The sequence below is a fragment of the Mastigoproctus giganteus genome, chromosome 13, assembly GCF_048544385.1.
Source record: "Mastigoproctus giganteus isolate SK-2022 chromosome 13, ASM4854438v1, whole genome shotgun sequence".
Lineage (NCBI taxonomy): Eukaryota > Metazoa > Arthropoda > Arachnida > Uropygi > Thelyphonidae > Mastigoproctus > Mastigoproctus giganteus.
In genome coordinates, this window is record NC_143587.1 from 149794279 (window position 1) to 149814160 (window position 19882).

At 38.3% G+C, this 19882-nt stretch overlaps 1 protein-coding gene across 2 annotated transcripts in view; it reads right to left on the reverse strand.

Moving 5' to 3' along the window:
* dom (domino helicase) overlaps positions 1-19882 on the reverse strand; it is an 896769-nt gene that overhangs the window by 54247 nt on the left and 822640 nt on the right. For both annotated transcript variants that reach the window (XM_090388005.1, XM_090388004.1), the window contains one exon: positions 9404-9574. In XM_090388005.1, the coding sequence (XP_090244131.1) occupies positions 9404-9574 (171 nt within the window). The remainder of the gene's footprint in view (positions 1-9403; positions 9575-19882) is intronic.

Below are 19882 nucleotides of genomic sequence, written 5' to 3' on the forward strand. Positions count from 1 at the left end.
AGCTAGAAAGATGGGCAAAGAAGACACTCTATGGCAGATACTACAATGATCTCCATCAAGATTACATAGATAAAATAGCTTCCAATGCATGGCTCATGAGCGGGATGCTCTTCCCTGAGACTGAACAATTCATGCTCACCATCCAAGACCAGGTAATCAACACCAGAAACTACAGAAAATACATCGCCGAAGAGCCTGGAGTGTCAGATGACATATGTCAACAATGCCACCAGGCCACAGAAATGATCAAACACATCATTGTGAGATGTAAGGTCAAGATCACTCAGACTGAGTACACTTGTAGACACGACGAGGTAACCAGGATAATACATCAGAAGATAGCAAGGAAATACCAGTTCATCAAAGAAAGTGTAAATTACTACAGGTATGAACCTCAAGCAGTACTAGAGACTCACAAGCTGTGTTTGGACCATGCCATAATAACGGATAAGGCAATCCTGCACAATAGACCAGACACAACCCTTGTAGACAAGAAGGAAAAGGCTACCTATCTGACTGACATAGCGGTGCCCAACACTGGCAATCTCCAGAAAACCCACGAGTCAAAAATCAGGAAGTACATGAACCTAAGACAGGAGCTCATAGAGATGTGGCATGTGCAACAAGTAACAACCATTCCAATCATCGTGTCAACCAATTGGTATGGTGCCAAAGACCCTACATAACAGCCTAGCAGCAATAGGGCTTGCAGAGAACACCTACAAGTACCCCAAGAAAGTCGCAATCCTGAACACCTATAGGATAGTCAGAGAGTTCCTCGACCAATAGTAACACCAGACATAACAACAACCACCCTGTGTACTTGGTAGCAATATCCGTCACGAGGTGAAACCCTAATCAGGGAGAAATAATATGAGTAGCAACAATAATAATAAAATCTTAGGTCTGTGTACTTCCTGATATTTTCCATGTATGCTTTCTGGAGGAAAAGATCAGGAAGTACTCAGACCTAAGACAGGAAGTCAGATATGTGGCATATGAAACAAATAATGATCATCCTAATCATCGTGTAAATCACCAGCATGGTGCCAAAGAGCCTTCATAAGAACTTAGCGACAATAGGCCTCCCAGAGAACATTTACATGGGACTCCAGAAAGCTGCAATCCTGAATACCTATAGGATAGTAAGAGAGTTTCTTGACAACAGTAACAATGATAATAGTAACTGGACACAACCAACCACACCATGCACTTTGTATCAGCATCAGTCACAGGGCAGAAAAAATTCCAGAAAGGAGATAGTTTTTTAAAATAATAATTCATTATTTATATATTTAAAAAATTAATAACAAAAAAGTGAATTCTTCAAAAAGCAAACCAATTTAATATTTGCAGTGCTCAAACTGAGAATTTTTCTTTTCGGTGCATTTGCTATATTGTCCATTCATTCCTTGAATCACTGAACTGCTGCAAAAATAATATGTAGCAGTGAAGCCACAGTATATTTTGATATGCTTAGAATATGCACATGGGTAACTTATGTGATATGTGTGAAAAAAAAATAATTGCCAGATTTCTATTGTCCAGTTTTAATGAAATTCATAACAAATTAATAAAATCTTTATAAAAAAAATTCAAATATAAAATTCCATCAGATGTGGTAAAGGGCCTTTACCAAATGTGCCAAAAAAGCAAAAACAAGAAAAGAATCTCACTGAAAACATAAATAAAATTTGTAACCTTTTATTAAACTTAAATTTAAACATCTATTTAAAAATATATAGATATAAAAATTTAAATTTTAATATCTATTTAATTTTAACTTTCACAAGAGAAATTATGATGGTATTAGGCCCCATTTGGCTTTTATTTTAAGGGAACAGTTGATAAATTTAATAAGTAAAATATGCAAAATTTTATATTTTGCTTTTGTATTCATTAGAAAAAAGTAATTCTGGAAGCTATCATTGTTTTAAAGAGTTATTGTTTCAAGACCTATGCCAAAATGAATTGTTAAACAGTGTTTTCAAACTTTTTTTTTTTTTTTCTTCTCTCTCTTTAAAATTTTTTTTCAATATAGATATGCGACTGTTTTTTCCTAGCACCCATAGTCCTCATGATATTTCACATTTTAGTTTTTACATACCTAGAATTCTGGCTGATCAAATTGGCTACAGGAAAAACTGAAATTTCCCAATTTACAATTCAAATAGCCTAGCAACTCAACGTTCACATCTGGTCTGAGCTTCATCACAAAGTTTAATATTTGGGAGCAAGGCTCATGGTGAATTAGCATAAGCAATAGTCACAACTAGTAGTTACAAGCAGCAATACCAAACTTCAGTTATTGAAGATGTTTTCTGCCAAAACAAATTTTTAATTCAGGAGTTGGGCTGTGACATTCATAAATTTGTAACTTATAAAAACCAATATACACCTAATCATTTTTTTAATAAAAAAGATAGTTAAAATCTTTAACTACTATCTTTTGCCAACTCTTTGTATAATGCTGGCCTGGATTGCAGCATATATGTGCCCTAATTATTTAGAACTCCATGTCTGAGTGATGATATATACAGAGCAGTGCTCTGTTTGTATAAATAATCACTCAGATGAACTATTATATAATCTGACTTTACCCTCTGTGATTGCTTTTTGAAAAAAATTAACACGGCAATATTTTTTTCTAAAAGCAATCACATACATTTGGAACACATAATGAACACATTTCATTTTTCTGTAAATTCAGCAAATAATAATTCAAAATTTTTCAATTTTTTGATGCCATCTTAATTTACAATGTTATGGATACCCAGAGTGTAATATCACCCAGTTGGTACGTTACTCTGGTTATGTTATCCATATTCATTTTTTCAAAAAGCAATCACATACACATAATGAACACATTTCATTTTTCTCAAAATCAGCAAGTAATAATTCAAAATTGCTCAATTTTTTTATGCCATCTTAATTTTCAATCTGTTATGGATACCCAGAGTGTAGTATCACCCAGTTGGTATGTTACTCTGAATATGCTATACATTCATTATTTTACATTTGTCAATGTAAAACTTCAGTTGCCATCTCTCAGCCCATCTACTCAACTTTTCCAGCTCCTGTTGCGGCAGCATACTATCATTACTGTCATTAACAATCCAGCCAACCTTCGTATCGTCTGAAAACTTAGACAATAACCCTGATATACCTTCATCAACATCACTGATAAATACAGAAAACAACAATGAGCCCAACACTGAAACCTGAGGGACTCCACTAATAACATTAGTCCACGAACAGCAGTGCCAACTGATTTCCACTCTCTGTCTTCTCCTACTCAACCTTCCATTTATCCATTGTACTAACTTGCCCTTAATTCCGTACTGCTCCAATTTGCATAGTAGTCCACCATGTGCAACAGTATCAAAAGCTTTCCTAACTTCCACTTCGCCCCTCCGTTCGTTCGAAATACCTGTCCAGCTGAGCCTTAAATTTATTAGGCTATCAACTTCCACAACAAGGGATGAAAGTCTGTTCCACCAACCAACCACCCGCTGGCTAAAGGCAAATTTCCGCACGTCTATCCTACATCTGTCTCTCCTCAATTTGAATTTATGCCCTCTTAGGTGATTATTCTGGGAAAGAGGAAGAATCCCATCAGCACTGAAAATGCTCAAACCATTCAAGGCCATATACACCTCTATCAGATCACCTCGTTGGTGCCTTGTCTCCAGACACTGTAATTTGCAAAACTTAAGCCTTTCTTTGTAAGAGCAACCCTTTATTCCATTCACTAATCTTGTTGCCCTTCTCTGTACTCGTTCCAGCAGCTCTACATCCTTCTTGAAATGAAGCCTCCAGACCTGTATACAGTGTGGCCTGACCATTGCCTTATAAAAGGGAATAATCACCTCCTTATCCCTGCTAGAAAAATTCCTGTATATCATTGACAAGACACCGTGAGCTACTCTTGCAGCCCGTCTGCACTGCTCAGAGAACTTCATATCTGCCTGCACAATCACCTCAGGTCCTTTTCATTCTCCACCACTGTCAGTGTAATACCACAGAGTTGATACATTGCTCTGGGGTTGCTGTTTCCCATATGTAGTACTTTACATTTGTCAATGTTAAACTTCATTTGCCACCTCTCAGCCCATCTGCTCAACCTTTCCAGATCCTGTTGCAGCAGCATAGTGTCAGTAGTGTCCTTGACAACCCTGCCAACCTTTGTATCGTCTGCAAACTTGGACATTAAGCTTGATATACCATCATCAATATTATTTATAAATACAGAAAACAATAATGGACCCAACACTGAACCCTGAGGGACTCCACTAATAACATTAGTCCATGATGAGCAGTGTCCATTGATTACCACTCTCTGTCTTCTCCCCCTCAACCACTCCTTTATCCATAGTAGCAATTTGCCTCCAATGCCACACTGCTCCAATTTGTGCAGCAGTCTTCCATGTGCAACAGTATCAAAAGCCTTTCTAAGATCCAAGTAAATAATATCAAAGTTATTCCCTGCATCCAGTTCTTTTGTGACTGCATCATAGTATCCAATCAAATTGGTCAGACAAGACTTCCCCTTAACAAAACCATGCTGTGTCCGAGCTATAACTGAAGTCTTGTCTAGATGATCCTGCAGTGCTTCTTTAACCAGAGTGCCTCCATTAATTTTCTTGGAACAGAAGTTAAAACTCACAGGTCTATAATTTTCAGCTTTTGATCCTCCTTTGTGAATTGGGGTCACATTTGCACAGCTCCAGTCTATGGGTACCTCCCCTGAGTCCAAGGAAGCTCTCATAATTATGGCTAAGGGTTTGCTTACTTCCTTTACTGCCTCCTTTAATATAACTGGATAGATCCCATCCACCCCAGGTGCCTATCTTGTGTTTATCTTCAACAATTTCTCCTCCACTTTACTCTCAGTTATTACAAGATTCTCTAGCTTACTGCCAGAGATGAATACACCTCTGGCATTCCCCTCGCTGAATAACTCCTCATGTGTGAATGTCGATGAAAAATATTCATTTAGTTTGTTAGCTACCTGAGCAGGATCATCAACTGTTGAACCATCGATATGAAGTGGACCAATCTGATTCATCCCTTTCCTTCTAGAGTTTACATAAGTAAAGAACGTTTTTCTGTTTTTCTTTGCATCCTTTGCCAAAGATTTCTCGTAATCTGCCTTCGCCTGCCTAACCTCCTTTCTAACTTGGTTACAGACCAGCTTATATCTATCATAGGTTTCTGTGTCATGTGTTAATTTATATGTATCCCATGAATTTTTATTCTCTGCCTTGTGTCTCATTAGTTCATCTGACATCAATTTAGGCCTAAACCTTGGTTGGTATGTATGTAAAGCTTACATACCAACTTTCTTAGTTGGTATGTAAAGCCCAGTAGCTTGCAAGATAAGTTCTTTGAATACTTCCCATTTTGAATTTGCTGTTGGTAATATCATCAGTTGGTCACACTGTATAGAATTTAAATACTGTCTCAGACCATCGTAGTCGCCTTTATGAAAGCAATAACCCCTCCCTTTATCCCTGACAGTAGTTACCTCTTTGAGTAAATTCCACTTCAGCACACTGTGTTCACTGCCATCTAGTGGTTCCTTTATCTGCAGATTCTTAATGCATTAAGAATCACTACTGATAATCAAATCAAGAGTATTACTCACTCTAGTTGCCTTCTGAACATGCTGATGTAGAAAACAATCATCCAAAAAATTCACAAAAGCCTTGCTAGTGTGTAAGTGATCAACCCACAAATTCCAGTCAATATCTGGGAAATTAAAATCCCCTATTATAAGACTCTCTGATTTACTGGCCCACTCTATTTCTCTGTACAGTTTCTTATTATACTCATCAGAGTCATTAGGCCTATAGCACACTCCTACTCTCAATTTTGATCTCCCAATGCTTATGTCACACCAAACTGACTCGACACTGTACTGTCCAGCGATGTTGACTGGCTTCACTTCCTTGGATTTTGTGTTTCTTACCTAATAGCATAATCCCTCCTCCCTTCCTATCCTGTCTATCCTTTCTGCAGACGTTGTACTCCCCAAATTCAAGTTCTGCATTCTTTATATCTGTGTGACACCACGTCTCTGAAATCCCAACAATATCTGCCTTTGATGTTTTGAGCATTACCTCAAATTCATCAAATTTATTTACTAAACTCCTAGCATTGGTGTACACCAAGTATACATGCACCTGTTCCTATTCTTAGCTACCCTAACACAACTCAAGTGTTTTCTTGTACCGCAATGACTCACAGCAGTCTCTGAAATATCCTTCATCTTGTTTTCCAGGCTTCTGCTCATTCCAATAGAAGTATCAATTTAATTGGATACTATTAAACAAATTTAATAGTATCCAATTAAATTTGTCAGAGAAGGCTTTCCCCCCCCTTAACAAATCCATGCTGTGTCTGAACTATAACTGTAGCCTTGTCTAGATGATCCTGATTTGTTTTTTTAACCAGTCACCCCATTATTTTCCCGGGAACAGAAGTTAACCTAACAGGTCTGTAATTACTCGTGTCACCCTTTGTGAATTGGGGACACATTTGCACATCTCTAGTCCATGGGGACCTCCCCTGAGTCCAAGGAAGCTTTCATAATTATTGCTAAGAGTGTGCTTACTTCCTTTAATTTAACTGGATAGAACCCATCCATCCCAGGTGCTTTTCTTATGTTCAATTTCAACAATTTCTCCTCCACTTTACTCTCAGTTATTATAAAATCATTTAGCTCCCTGCCAGAGTTTGATAAGCTTCTAGCCTCCACTTCCCTACAGACTTCCTCATGTGTGAATGTAGATGGAAAATATTCATTCAGTTTGTCAGCTATCTCAGCAAGTTCATCAATGATCGAACCGTAAATGTTAAGTGGACCAATCTGATTACATAAGTAAAGAAGTCTTTACTGTTTTTCTTTGCAAACCATGTCAAAGATTTCTCGTAATCTGCCTTTGCTAGCCTAATGTTCTTTGTGACTTGATTACAGATTATCTTTTATCTACCATAGGCACCTGTGTCTCCTGATAATTTATGTGTCCCATGCATTTTTGTTCTCTACCATGAGTCTCATTAGTTAATCTGACATCCATATAGGCCTAAACCTTGAACAATATTTCTTTGTTGGTATGAAATGACTAGTAGCTTCCGAGATTAATTCTTTGAATGCTTCCCATTTAGAATATGACGTCGGTAAAATGATCAGTTGGTCCCACTGTAGTCACCTTTATAAAAGCAAAAACCCTTTGCTTTACCCCTGAAGGTAGTTACATCTTTAAGTAAATCCCACATAAGTACACTGTGATCACTGCCACCTAATGCTGCTGATTACTGCTGATAATCAGATCAAGAGTATTACCCCTTCTGGATGCCTCTCGAACATGCTGCTGCTGCTGTAGAAAACAATCATCCAATAAATCCAAAAAAGTCTTGCTAGTGTGTGAGTGACCAACCCACAAGTTCTAGTCTGTATCTGGAAAGTTAAAATTCCCTTATTATAAGACGATATGATTTACTGGCCCACTCTATTTCTCTGTACAGTTGTTCATTATACTCATCAGAGTGATTAGGCCTGTAACACACTCCTACTCTCAATTTGGTTTTCCCAGTGCTTATGTCACACCAACACTGCACTGTTCACCCATGTCAACTTGATGCACTTTAGATTTTGTGTGTTTCTTAACAGCATCACCGCTCTGCCCCTTCTATTCTTTCTGTACACATTGTATTCCCCAAATTCCAATTCTGCATTCCTTATCTCTGTGTGACACCATGTCACTGATATTCCAACAAAATCAGCCTTTGATGTCTTCACCAGCACCTCAAATTCATCAAATTTATTTACTATATTCCTAGCATTGGTGCACATGCAAGTATACATGCACCTGTTCTTACTCTTAGTTGCCCTAACACAACCCATGTATTTTCTTGTTCCATGATGACTCCCAGCAGTCTTGAAATCCCCCAGTACCTCACTTTCCAGGCTAATGCTCATTCCAATAGAAGCAGTGCGAGAATCATTTTCACTTCTGCCTGTGGCTACTGTTAATCTATTAGTCTGTGAATCCCCCTTCAAGCTAGCAGTTTTCTGACCCACCTAATGCTGCCTCGATAGCATCAGCAAATATTTTTGCACCCTTTCTATTTAGGTTTATCACATCCCTTTAGAATCAATCTCTCCTATTAACAAGCACAGACCACGCTGAGAAAAATTCTACCCCACGAGCCTTGCCCAATCTGCAGTTTCACTGCAGTCAGAGTATGGATTTGTTAAAGGGCAATCTTGTCTGACCAAGTTGACTGGATACAGTAACAAAGGAACTAAATAGATAAAATAATTTTGGTATCATATATTTGTATTTCAGGTAAGCTTCTGATACTGTTGTCCATAAAAAACTTCTGTAAATTGGAGTAGTATGGAATCAAGTGCAAGTTACTGCTATGGAAAAAGGGATTATTTATTAATGATATTGATAAAGGTATATCAGCTCAATGGCTACGTTTACAGATGATAGAAAGGTTGGCAGGGTGGTTAATGAGTAATCAAGGTATACCAATGCAAAAAAGATCTAAAAAAATTGGGCAGAAGGGCCGAGAAATGGCAATCAAAGTATATCATTTACAAATGCAAATTACTACATATGAGAAGCAGTAATCCCAGATTAACGTACCAATTTGTGGTAGTAATTCAGGGTAATGGAAAATAAAAAGAACTAAGGGTAATCGTGCAGTCAGATATGAATTTGTCTAAACAGAGTACCCAGGCGGCCATCACAGCTCATGGGGTTTCATCAATGATGTACAGAAATTTCCAGCAGAGATAAGGAGTGATTATCTCATTACATAAGGCAATGGTTAGGCTGCATGTTGAGCTCTGCAAACAGGTCTAGAGGCCTTATTTTCAGAAGAATGTGGATTCTGGAACGGATGCAGAAAAGGGTGCAACATTGGTGAGAGGAACAAAAGGGTGCTCTTACCAAGAAGAACAGCTTCAGTTCTACAAATTGCAGCATCTGGCAATTTATATTAAAAAAAAAAAAAAAAAAAATACATAGACTAAATATGCTTTTAATGCACTATTGTTACCTTCAGAAACTCCGTGCACACGTTTCATGTATTGTTATGCAAAACTTCTGAACATGGTGCTGCTTGTGAAGTGATAAAGAGAGAGAGAGAGAGAGAGAGAGAGAGAGAGAGAGAGAGAGAGAGAGAGCAAAGAGACTTAAAATGTGCCTGAAATATAACGTAATGCACACATTAAATAACTTGCTTTGTTTCGTGCTGCGCTGTGAAGAGTGTTTTTATCGTTGTGGTATCTGGGTACTCATGCTTTACAAGAAAGAACTTTTTGTGATGACAACATTTATATGTGTAAACCAAAAAAGAAAGATATAACATATTTTATACAAACTACCTGTTTAATAACTTGATGAATCTGTTGAACAGTCATTGCTGTTGTTGCTGCCTGCAATGTTTTGCCTGGTTGCTGGTTAGAGCCAGTTTGAGCTGCACCATGCTGAACAATCTGTACTGCACTGAGTTGGCCTGGAAGGGCGGATGTAGCTCCTGATGCTTTACCCTGAACCTATATATATATATATATATATTATTTTTTTTTTCAAATACTGATTAATATATAAAATATAATATATACTTATAATATTCTTTCACATGATTTTATTGCTAACTTGAACCTTTAATAACAAATTGTTTTTAAAATTTATTACTTGCAATTTCATATACCAATTAATTGTGCTGCACTCCAGAACAATAAACAGTTTTCAGTTACTAAAGTAGTGTCCAAAAGGGTGCTAATTTATTCAGATAATTAGGATTAGGATATTTAGAACAATAGTACAACTATGGAAAAGAGGAAAATATAACTCACAGAGATAATCCTATTTGGTGCTGATATAATGCCTAAGTTGTTGTGTGTTTAGATTTTACTGGTGCAAAGGCTACTTAGGCCATATTGCATCTATTATAGTATTTAGCATTAGCATTAGTAGAGGCATATGATGCAAGAAAGCAAGCTTATTCAGCATCAGCCAAAAAAAAAAAAAAAAAACACACCACTCCCATTTCACCCCTCCGTTTGTTCGAAATACCTGTCCAGTTGAGCCTTAAATTTGTTTAGGCTATCAACTTCAACAACAAGTGACGGAAGTCGGTTCCACCAACCAACCAAATTTAATACTAGTTTTATTGGCTTCTACGGAAGCAGTTAGAAATGTTTTCTTCTTTCTGAAACGGATAGGTTTATATAAACCTATCCGTTTCAGAAAGAAGAAAAATTCTGTAAGGTTTGAATTTTTGCCTATGATATGGCTAAGTGACAATTCCTTAAGTTTGAGAGAGAAGTGAATGAAATTAGACGAGAGTTGTTATACAAGGTGCATTCCAGGAGTATGTGTTTTAATGTGAGTGGCCTATGGCAATGTGAACACTGTGGAGGGTCATTACTTGATAACAGGAATAGATGGGTCAAATGAGTGTGGCCTATTCAGGCTCTGGCCAGGACTACCTCTTCTTGTCTGTTTGTGTGGAAATTGGAGGCCCATAATTGCGGTACAAGTTTAATTTTGAGGAGTTTGTTATGTGTATGCGTTTGCCACTGAAGTGTCCATCGTTCCTTACATATGTTTCGTATATATGCATTTTGTAATCACTGAACAGGACCAGAAAATTCATTGGGGCTGTGCTGGATGGATGCTTGGCAGCAGCATCTGCAATTTCGTTTTCTGGTATTCCAGTATGGCCTGGGATCCAGCAGAAGACAACCTTTTGCTGATGATCTCTGAGATGAATCAACCTCTGATCTGATGAGCTGTAGTAATGGATGAGTAGGTGGGGAAATTTTTTGCATTGCTAAAAGGGCACTTTGCGAGTCTGTGTAGATTATGCTCTTTTGGATTGAGAGATGGAAAATGTTTTCCAGAGCAAGCTTTATGGCATATAATTCAGTGGTGTAACTACTGCATTCTGTCGGAAGTGATACAGAAATGGTAGCGTCGTGGAATACCACTCTCGGACTTCGATCCATCAGTATATATTTTAGAGAAGTCAGGATAACATTGTATATGTGCAAGGTGCAGCTGTTGTATGTTATTATCTGTTAAGGAGTGTTTTCCCCATTGGTGGAAATAATTGTCACAAGACAGCATGATGACAGACCATGGAGGAACGTGATCTATAGGTTCTTGGTGGACTTTATTGAGTTTATATTCCAGTTTTCTGCTCATTCCATTAACCTAATACCTGCAGGCCTTGTTGCTTGCAGTTTGTTTCTATAAAAGGTAGTGAGTTGCGGATCATTAAATATTGACCAATTAGGATGGGTCGACTGGCTTTGGATCTTGGTTGCGTACTTCAGTAATAACATCTTTCTTCTGATCTTCACAGGCTTCTACATTTAGGCTTTGAAATGGAGATGTTCTGAATGCACCTAGGGCTATTCTAAGAGCTGAATGCTGAATAGGGTTCAGGCGAGATAAAACACCTTCCCTAGCAGAATCGAAGACAGGCGCGAATAGGATGGTTATCTAATTGGAAATCAGGATCAGGATGCATTTTACGTATGGTACAGAAGTGAATGGCAGTCGATTTCTGGCTGGATAGCCTGTAACTGTTTTGTGTCATCCAAATCTGGATCCGATTTATTGATATCTGCAATTGTCTCTCAATATAGTTCATGTTTTGAGAATGGCAGGAGATTGTGAGATCATCGGCATAAAGATATGTCCACTGTTTTTGGAATGAGTTCAGTTAAGTGATTAATTCTAATTGTGAACAGAGTGGCACTGAGAATGGACCCTTGAGAGATTCCTTCTTCCTGGACAAAGTTTTTAGAGAGCGTTCCCCAATAACCAACTTGAAAGGATCTTTGTTGTAAGAAATTTTGGATGAAAAATGGCAAATTTCCTCTCAGACCAAGAGAATGTAGATCCTTTAAGATGCCGAAATGCCATGTGGTGTCAAAGGCTTTCTCAACATCCAGACAGATCGTAACGAGATGCTCCTTTTTGATGAATGCATTTCTGATGTTTGCTTCAGCTTTAATCATAAGGTCCAATGATGATCGATTTTTTCTAAATCCAAATTGATTGTTATTGATCAAATTTTGGGACTCAAGACACCAAGTCAGATGGCGATGAATCATTTTTTTGAGGGTTTCGCTCAGACAGCTGGTAAGTGAAATTGGTCTATAGTTATGAGGAACAGAATAGACTTTAGCAGGTTTTGGGATAGTCAGTACATAGGAATGATGCCAGGAGCTTGGGAATGTATGTTCAGTGAAGATTCGCTTGAAGAAGTTGAGCAGGGACGATTGTGATTTTGGATTTAAATTTTTGAGCATAACATAAAATATCCCATCAGGGCCAGCAGCACTGTTCCTTGTGTTGGTAAGAGCATGCTGCATGAATCCAAATTGATTCATGCAGCATGCTCAACCTGTTCAACCATGGTGAATGGTTGATTATATGTTAATGCACATCTGTCAATGAAATTCAGTTTGGATTTTTCAGTTACATCTTTAATTTTTTGAAATGATTGGTCATAAGCAGTTGAGGACAACTGAGAAAATACAGATCCTAGTGCATTTGTGATTTCTGCAGGGGTAGAGAGTTCCTGTCCATTCCAGTTAATTAGTGGAGTAGATGTTGGAGGAAATTTGCCATTTAACAGTTTTATCTTGTTCCAAATCAGTCTGATGCCTGTATTTTTATTAACTGAGGAAGCAAATTTAATCCAAGATTCTTTTTTTGCTTTTCATCTGATATAACGCTCTAAGTCGCTTATAATTAAAAAGATTGGAATTGGTTGGATTTTGTGGAATTGATTCCATGCTTCGTTTTTCTCATTTTTTGCATTTCTGCACTCTTCGTTCCACCAATAATTAAATTTTTGCCTTTTTCTGACTTGTTATTGTGGAATGGCAGTGGATGCAGCTGTTAGAATTTGGTTTGTAATGTGCTCAGTAACATGGTTGATAGAAGAGCACTGTATGATATGGTTGTCGAACGAGACAAGCCTGCTGTATTTTATCCAGTCAGCCTTTGGAAATTTCCATTTTACTGGATTATCTCTTGGTGATGAACAGGAAGTTTGAACTTTGCATATTATTGGGAAATTATCGCTGTTGTGAGGATCGTTAAGAGTTACCCAATCGATACTTGGATAAAGCACTGAAGAGCAAATGGAAAGGTCTATTGTGGAGGTTGATCCGGTAGGAAAATGAACATAGGCAGGAGAGCCAGTATTCAACAATGTTAAATCCTGTCTGTCTATCAACATTTCAATAAGCTTACCACGCCTGTCTAAGCTAGGGGAATCCCATAATGGGTGGTGAGCATTAAAGTCACCTAGTAGACAGAAGGGCGGTGGTAGTTGCAACACAAGATCTTTGATTTCCTGAATAGAATATGGACGATTAGGTGGAAGATAAATTGAAACTAATGTAACAGTGATTCCAATTACTATGCATGCAGCAACAGATTCTAAGGAGGTTTGCAATGGAATGCGTCTGGAGGGAACTCTTGAGTCCAACAGGATGGCTACTCCTCCATGAGCACTATTAGTGTCAGATCTATCCTGTCTGAAGATAGTGTAATTTTTGACTGAAGGGGAAACTTGGGATATCAAGTTGGTTTCTTGTAGGCATATGGCAACAGGATGGAAGCAGTGAATCAGTTCATTGATATCATCGATATTGCTGTGAAAACCTCTACAATTCCACTGAATGATGTGTTTCATTATTTGGTTTTGTTCATGGAAGATGTATCTGACTGCTTTTTATAAGCGGATTGTTCATGACGATCTGATTTTGATTTTTCTTTTCGGGGAAAAGTGGGTCATCCTAATTCATTGCTATCATCCATATCATCTTCTGCATGTATTTCAAGCAGTTCTTCTTGGCTGATAGTATCATCTGTATCCATGCTTGTTAGGCATGATCCTTTCATCTCAACAGGATATGATCTTTGCAAATTTTCTGCTACCTGACAATGCGGAGGTCTCTGGGATGGAATTGTGAGTGGCGTATTATTGCTTTGGTCTGCTGAATTTGGCTTATATGGATGCTGGACCGAGAGTACTGATCGAGCCCAGTCTGATATTGATATTTTTGGAGAGATGGATACTTCTGTCTGACATGCCGATCAGACAGAAGTATCTATCTCTCCAAATCCAATCAGACAGAAGTATCCAGTGCTGATTCGTGTCTGCGAATGGTAGAAGCATAAGTGCGTTTTGGTATATTTAAGTTGACTTGTTTTTTTGCTTCTTGGTAAGAGACTTTATTTTCAATTTTATATATTTTTTTCCCTATCTTCCATAGTTCACAATCTTTGGAGTAAGCTGGATGCTTGCCACTACAATTAGGACACTGTGGTGTTGGAGCCTTGCATTCTGCATTCTGGACTATTTCTTCCTCTCAGAGCCTTGAGTATGATTTTTGCAACCGCAGTTTGGACATACAGTGTCTCTATGGCATGCTGTTTGAGAATGGCCAAACTTTTGACATTTATAACATAATACATTTATAATGTCATATAACATATGACATTTATAAGCTGATTTGGGATATATATGGCTTAATGCGGCAGTTCAAGTAACATGATTTTTTTGACAGAACCTGGTAGATTTGGAGTACTGAAGGTTAAGATTAAGTTTTGCGAAGGAGTTAAGTTGCATTCTTTTCTGATCATAATTCATTCTGCATGAGACACATTTTGTTCTTTTAGCTCCTGGACTATTTCTTCCTCAGAAACGTTTAAAAGATCCCATTCAGAGATCACTCCCTTGGAAGAAGAATTCAGTGTGTTGTGTGGGGTGACCTGAATCGGTATTCAAGAAGTTAATTGTAATAGTAACTCAGAATGTCTTGAGTGAGATGTCTCTATCAGTAAATCTCCTGATTGGAGACGTTTGACCATTTTTGGTGAACCTGCAGCATTTTCTAGGCATCTCTGGATGATGAAAGGGGAGAGCTTGTTCACAAGCTGGGATGACAAAGAATATGCTATAAGGAAAGCTGGAGATTCCTACTTCCTTGTGTCCTTTTTAAGTCTCTTTGAAAGAGAGAAGTCATGGTCGGTGTCATTGTCATGCTGACAGCTCTTAGGCTCTAAACGTGGAAATACATCAGTTTCCATTTCTGCTCCTTTTAGCCCCGAGGGATGGATTTTCCCCCAGGTTACCAGCCCTGCCATGTGGAAGCAGGAGCTGTGCCACCATGACCAAGCAGATATTGAAGTTAGTAGAGTGGTTAGTATTTGATATGAAGACTAAGAAAAGAAAGGTGGATTCCCTTTCTGGGTTTTTACCTCTGACTTTGCAAGCAAAGAACCACTTGATGTGAACAAAAGAGGAGAAAATCACAGGAGAAAAGAAATAAAATTATATTGTTTTCAAAGAGCACTCTATAAGTCGCACAGAGAAAAAGGCTTGGCACTCGGGGCATATTATTGTGTACTTTGAAGAATTGTTGACAAGGAAAAGATCAAGAGCGTTAGGACACTAATGATCGTTTGTCTGTTTTTGTTTTTTATGGTGCAAAAACGACTGCAGTTATGATGCGCCACATCACCTTTCACTGAAATATACACATTTTATATTAAGATATAAGTCAAAGGACTGTTAACCAACCAAAATTAATGTTTGACAGGTACAACACACTTTCAAATATTAGTAAACCTAGGATTTCTGTCTCAATGGATTTTTGATATGATTTTTGAATTGTATCAAAAACAAGCTGATCACAACTCCTTCAAAGAAGCTACTATGGCAAACTGTACAAAACGTATTACCTTTTTCAGATTTTATAACATGGAAATACTACATTGCATTTCTTCAGTGCCTTACCAAAGGACATTGCAGCTATGCTCCCAATTGGAAACTTTTCTACTTTTACTAGTAAGAAGCAATGGTAATTAAAAAAAATTACACTTTTATAATTACTGAAACAATTTTTTTTTTTTTTTTTCAACTGGCTATATTATTGGCATATTTATTGATATTTTAATTATTAGTATTAATAATGGCCATATGGTGCAAGGAAGCCTAAGGCCTATGCTGCACCAGTCAAAAAAAAAAAAAAAAAAAAAAGAGTAAAATATAATAAAATTAAATAAAATAAATACTTAATATAAAAGAGGAGGAAACAGACAACCAATGTGTTTCCCTCCTCCCTTAGACAACCTATCCAGCTGACCTTTGAATTTCCCCGAAACTGTCAGCCTCTACCACCCATGTAGGCAACTTATTCCAGTAATTTATAACTTGCTGGCTAAAATAAAACTTCCTGTATTCCAGTCTAAACAGATTCCCCCTGTAACTTGAATTTATAGCCCTTAATTCTAGAATCATTTATAGCCATGAAATTTTTGTTCTCTTTCATTTTATTTTTGCCTCTCAGAGCCTTAAACACCTCAATCATGTCTCCTCTGAGGTGCCTGGTTTCCAAGCTGTGCAACCCACACATTCGAAGTCTTTCCTCATATGCACACCCTTTTTCCAATCTCACCAGGCAAATTATCCTGCCTTTGGATCCTTTCAAGAAGCTCAATGTCTTTTTATAGGTGCAGTCTCCATACTTCATATCTGACCACATTGTAACTCCCAAAGTCCCTTTCTTCCACTACTGACTTTAGTTCAACTCCATGATGTATAAGTTAATTTGGGGTTACTGCCACTTTTCTGACCATCTCTGAAGAGGCTCTGCTTGGCAGTGATCATTAACTACTCTATGAATCTTTACATCATCTGCAAATTTAGATGTCATGCTCTCTATCCCTTCATTGATGTCGCTTAAGAAAATCAAAAACAACGGTGGTCCCAATACTGATCCTCGGGGAACCCCACTCCTTACATTAACCCAATCTGAGGAATAACCATTTATCGCAACCATCTACCTAGTGTTCTGAAGCCATCCTGTTTCAGCTTATGAAGTAACTGCTCATATGGGAATGAGTCAAATGCTTTGCTGAAATTTATATAAACAATGTTGAAATTATTCTCTAAATCCAGCTAATGAGTGACCCTGTCACAGTAGCTAACCAGATTTGTTAAACATGATTTTCCCTTTACAAAACCATGCGGTGTATCCTTCAGAATTCCATTTCTATCTAAATGATTCTGAATTTCATCCTTCTTCATTACCTCCATGGTTTTCCCTACTAGTGAAGTTAGACTGGCAGTTTGGTAATCTCCCATTACACTCTTAGAACTGTCTTTATGTACTGGAGATACGCTGGCATTTTTCCAATCCAATGGAATATCTACTTAGTCCATTAATGCTCTCATAATTAGCGTTAATAGTTCAAGGCTCTCCCTTGCCACCTCCCTTAAAATTACAGGATGCCATCAATCCCAGGAGCCTTACTCGCCTGTAGGCTCAAACGTTTTTTCATTAAATAATCGTGTGAAATTTCAATATCATTAATCACATATTTTCAACTTCACTCTCATAATTTCTAATTGACATAAAGGGTTTTTCATCTGTAAATATCAAAGCAAAAGGCTCAAGCTAATGGGAGTGCTGTGGCTCAGGGGAAAACTGAGGGGGGCAGTTGCCTTCTGAATCACAGCTTTTTAAAATGCACTACTTGCTTGATGTTTGTGGAGCAGTCGAGTACGGGACATGATACTGCATGGGGGATGTCTTTGTGTGTGCGCGATGCAAGGAGTGTAAGGAAATCAGGCGACAACTCAGCGTTGTTATGGGCCTATATGAGAGCTTGAAGGACAGGATGGATGCCCTCAAAGGATTAAAAGTGAGGGCCCATCAAGCTCTCAGCTGCCCACACCAATGCCAGAGCTTGCACTTGGTCATCACGCAACACAGCGGCAGCCCACAAGGCAGAATGCGCTGGTCCCAAAGGAACTAGTAGTTGTTGGTGACTCTATTGTCAGGGAAACGGGAAACATGCTTTGTAAAAAGGATAGGTGGAACAGGACCAGGGTATGTCTGCCAGGGGCAAAGGTTGATGACGTTGTAGAGCGGATATCATCTTTTAAGGGCACAAAAGGTGATATAGTTGTATACGTTGGCACTAATGATATTAAGAGTAGGAGACCGGCGGAATTACTTAACAAGTACAGGTCACTGTTGAGAAAAAGCTGTGAATTAGGGTTGAATTTGAAAGTGTCTGCAATTCTGCCCAGACACGATAGGAGGGAGTATATGATGAGAGCCCTGTCGATCAATTCGGCCCTGGAAAGATTGTGCAAGGCTCAAGGGGTAGAATTTTTTTCAGCCTGGTCTGTACTTGTTAACAGGAGAGACTGCTTCTACAGGGATGGGATACACTTAAATAGAAAGGGTGCAAGAATGTTTGCTGATGCTATCGAGGCAGTGATAGGTGGGTCCGAAAACTGCTAGTTTGGGGGGGGATGCAAGGACTAATAGATTAACAGTAGCCACTGGAAGAGGTGAAAGTGATTCTTGCACTGCTTCTATTGGAATGAGCAGCAGCCTGGAAAATAAGATGCAGGATATTTCAGAGACTGCTGGGAATCATTGGGGTACAAGTAAACACATGGGTTGGGTTAGGGAAGCTAAGAAAAAGAACAGGTGCATGTATACTTGCTTGTACACCAATGCTAGGAGTTTAGAAAATAAATTGGATGAATTTGAGGTATTGCTCAAAACATCAAAGGAAGATACTGTTGGGATTTCAGAGACGTGGTGTCACACAGATATAAAGAATGCAGAACTGGAATTTGGGGAGTACAACGTCTGCAGAAAGGATAGAGGGGTAGAGGTAGGAAGGGAGGAGGGGTTATGCTATTAGTTAAGAACTACATAAAATCCAAGGAAGTGAAGCCAGTCGACATCGCTGGACAGTGCAGTGTCAAGTCAGTTTGGTGTGACATAAGCATTGGGAGATCAAAATTGAGAGTAGGAGTGTGCTATAGGCCTAATGACTCTGATGAGTATAATAAGAAACTGTACAGGGAAAAAGAGTGGGCCAGTAAATCAGAGAGTCTTATAATGGGGGATTTTAATTTCCCAGATATTGACTGGAATTTGGGGGCTGGTCACTCACACACTAGCAAGGCTTTTGTGGATTTATTGGATGATTGTTTTCTACATCAGCATGTTCGGGAGGCAACTAGAGGGAGTAATACTCTTGATTTGATTATCAGTAGTGATTCTTCATGCATTAAGAATTTGCAGATAAATGAACCACTAGGTGGCAGTGATCACAGTGTGCTGAAGTGGGATTTATTCAAAGAGATAACTACCATTAGGGGGTAAGGGGAAGGGTTATTGCTTTCGTAAAGGCGACTACGGTGGACTGAGACAGTATTTAAATTCTATACAGTGGGACCAAATGATGATGTTACCAACAGCAAATTCAAAATGGGAAGCATTTAAAGAACTTATCTTGGAAGATACTGGGCTTTACATACCAACTAAGAAATATTGTTCAAGGTTTAGGCCTAAATGGATGTCAGATGAACTAATGAGACATATGGCAGAGAAGAAAAATGCATGGGATACATACAAATTAACACGTGACACAGAAAGCCTATGATAGACACAAGTTGATCTGTAACCAAGTTACAAAGGAGGTTAGGCAGGTGAAGGCAGATTATGAGAAATCTTTGGCAAGGGATGCAAATAAAAACAGCAAAGAGTTCTTTACTTATGTAAACTCTAGAAGGAAAGGGATGAATCAGATTGGTCCACTTGATATCGATGGGTCAACTGTTGATGATCCTGCTCAGGTAGCTAACAAACTAAATGAATATTTTGCATCGACATTCACACATGAGCAGTTATTCACGGAGAGGAATGCCAGAGGTGTATTAAACTCTGGCAGTAAGCTAGAGAATCTTGTAATAACTGAGAGTAAAGTGGAGGAGAAATTGTTGAAGATAAACACAA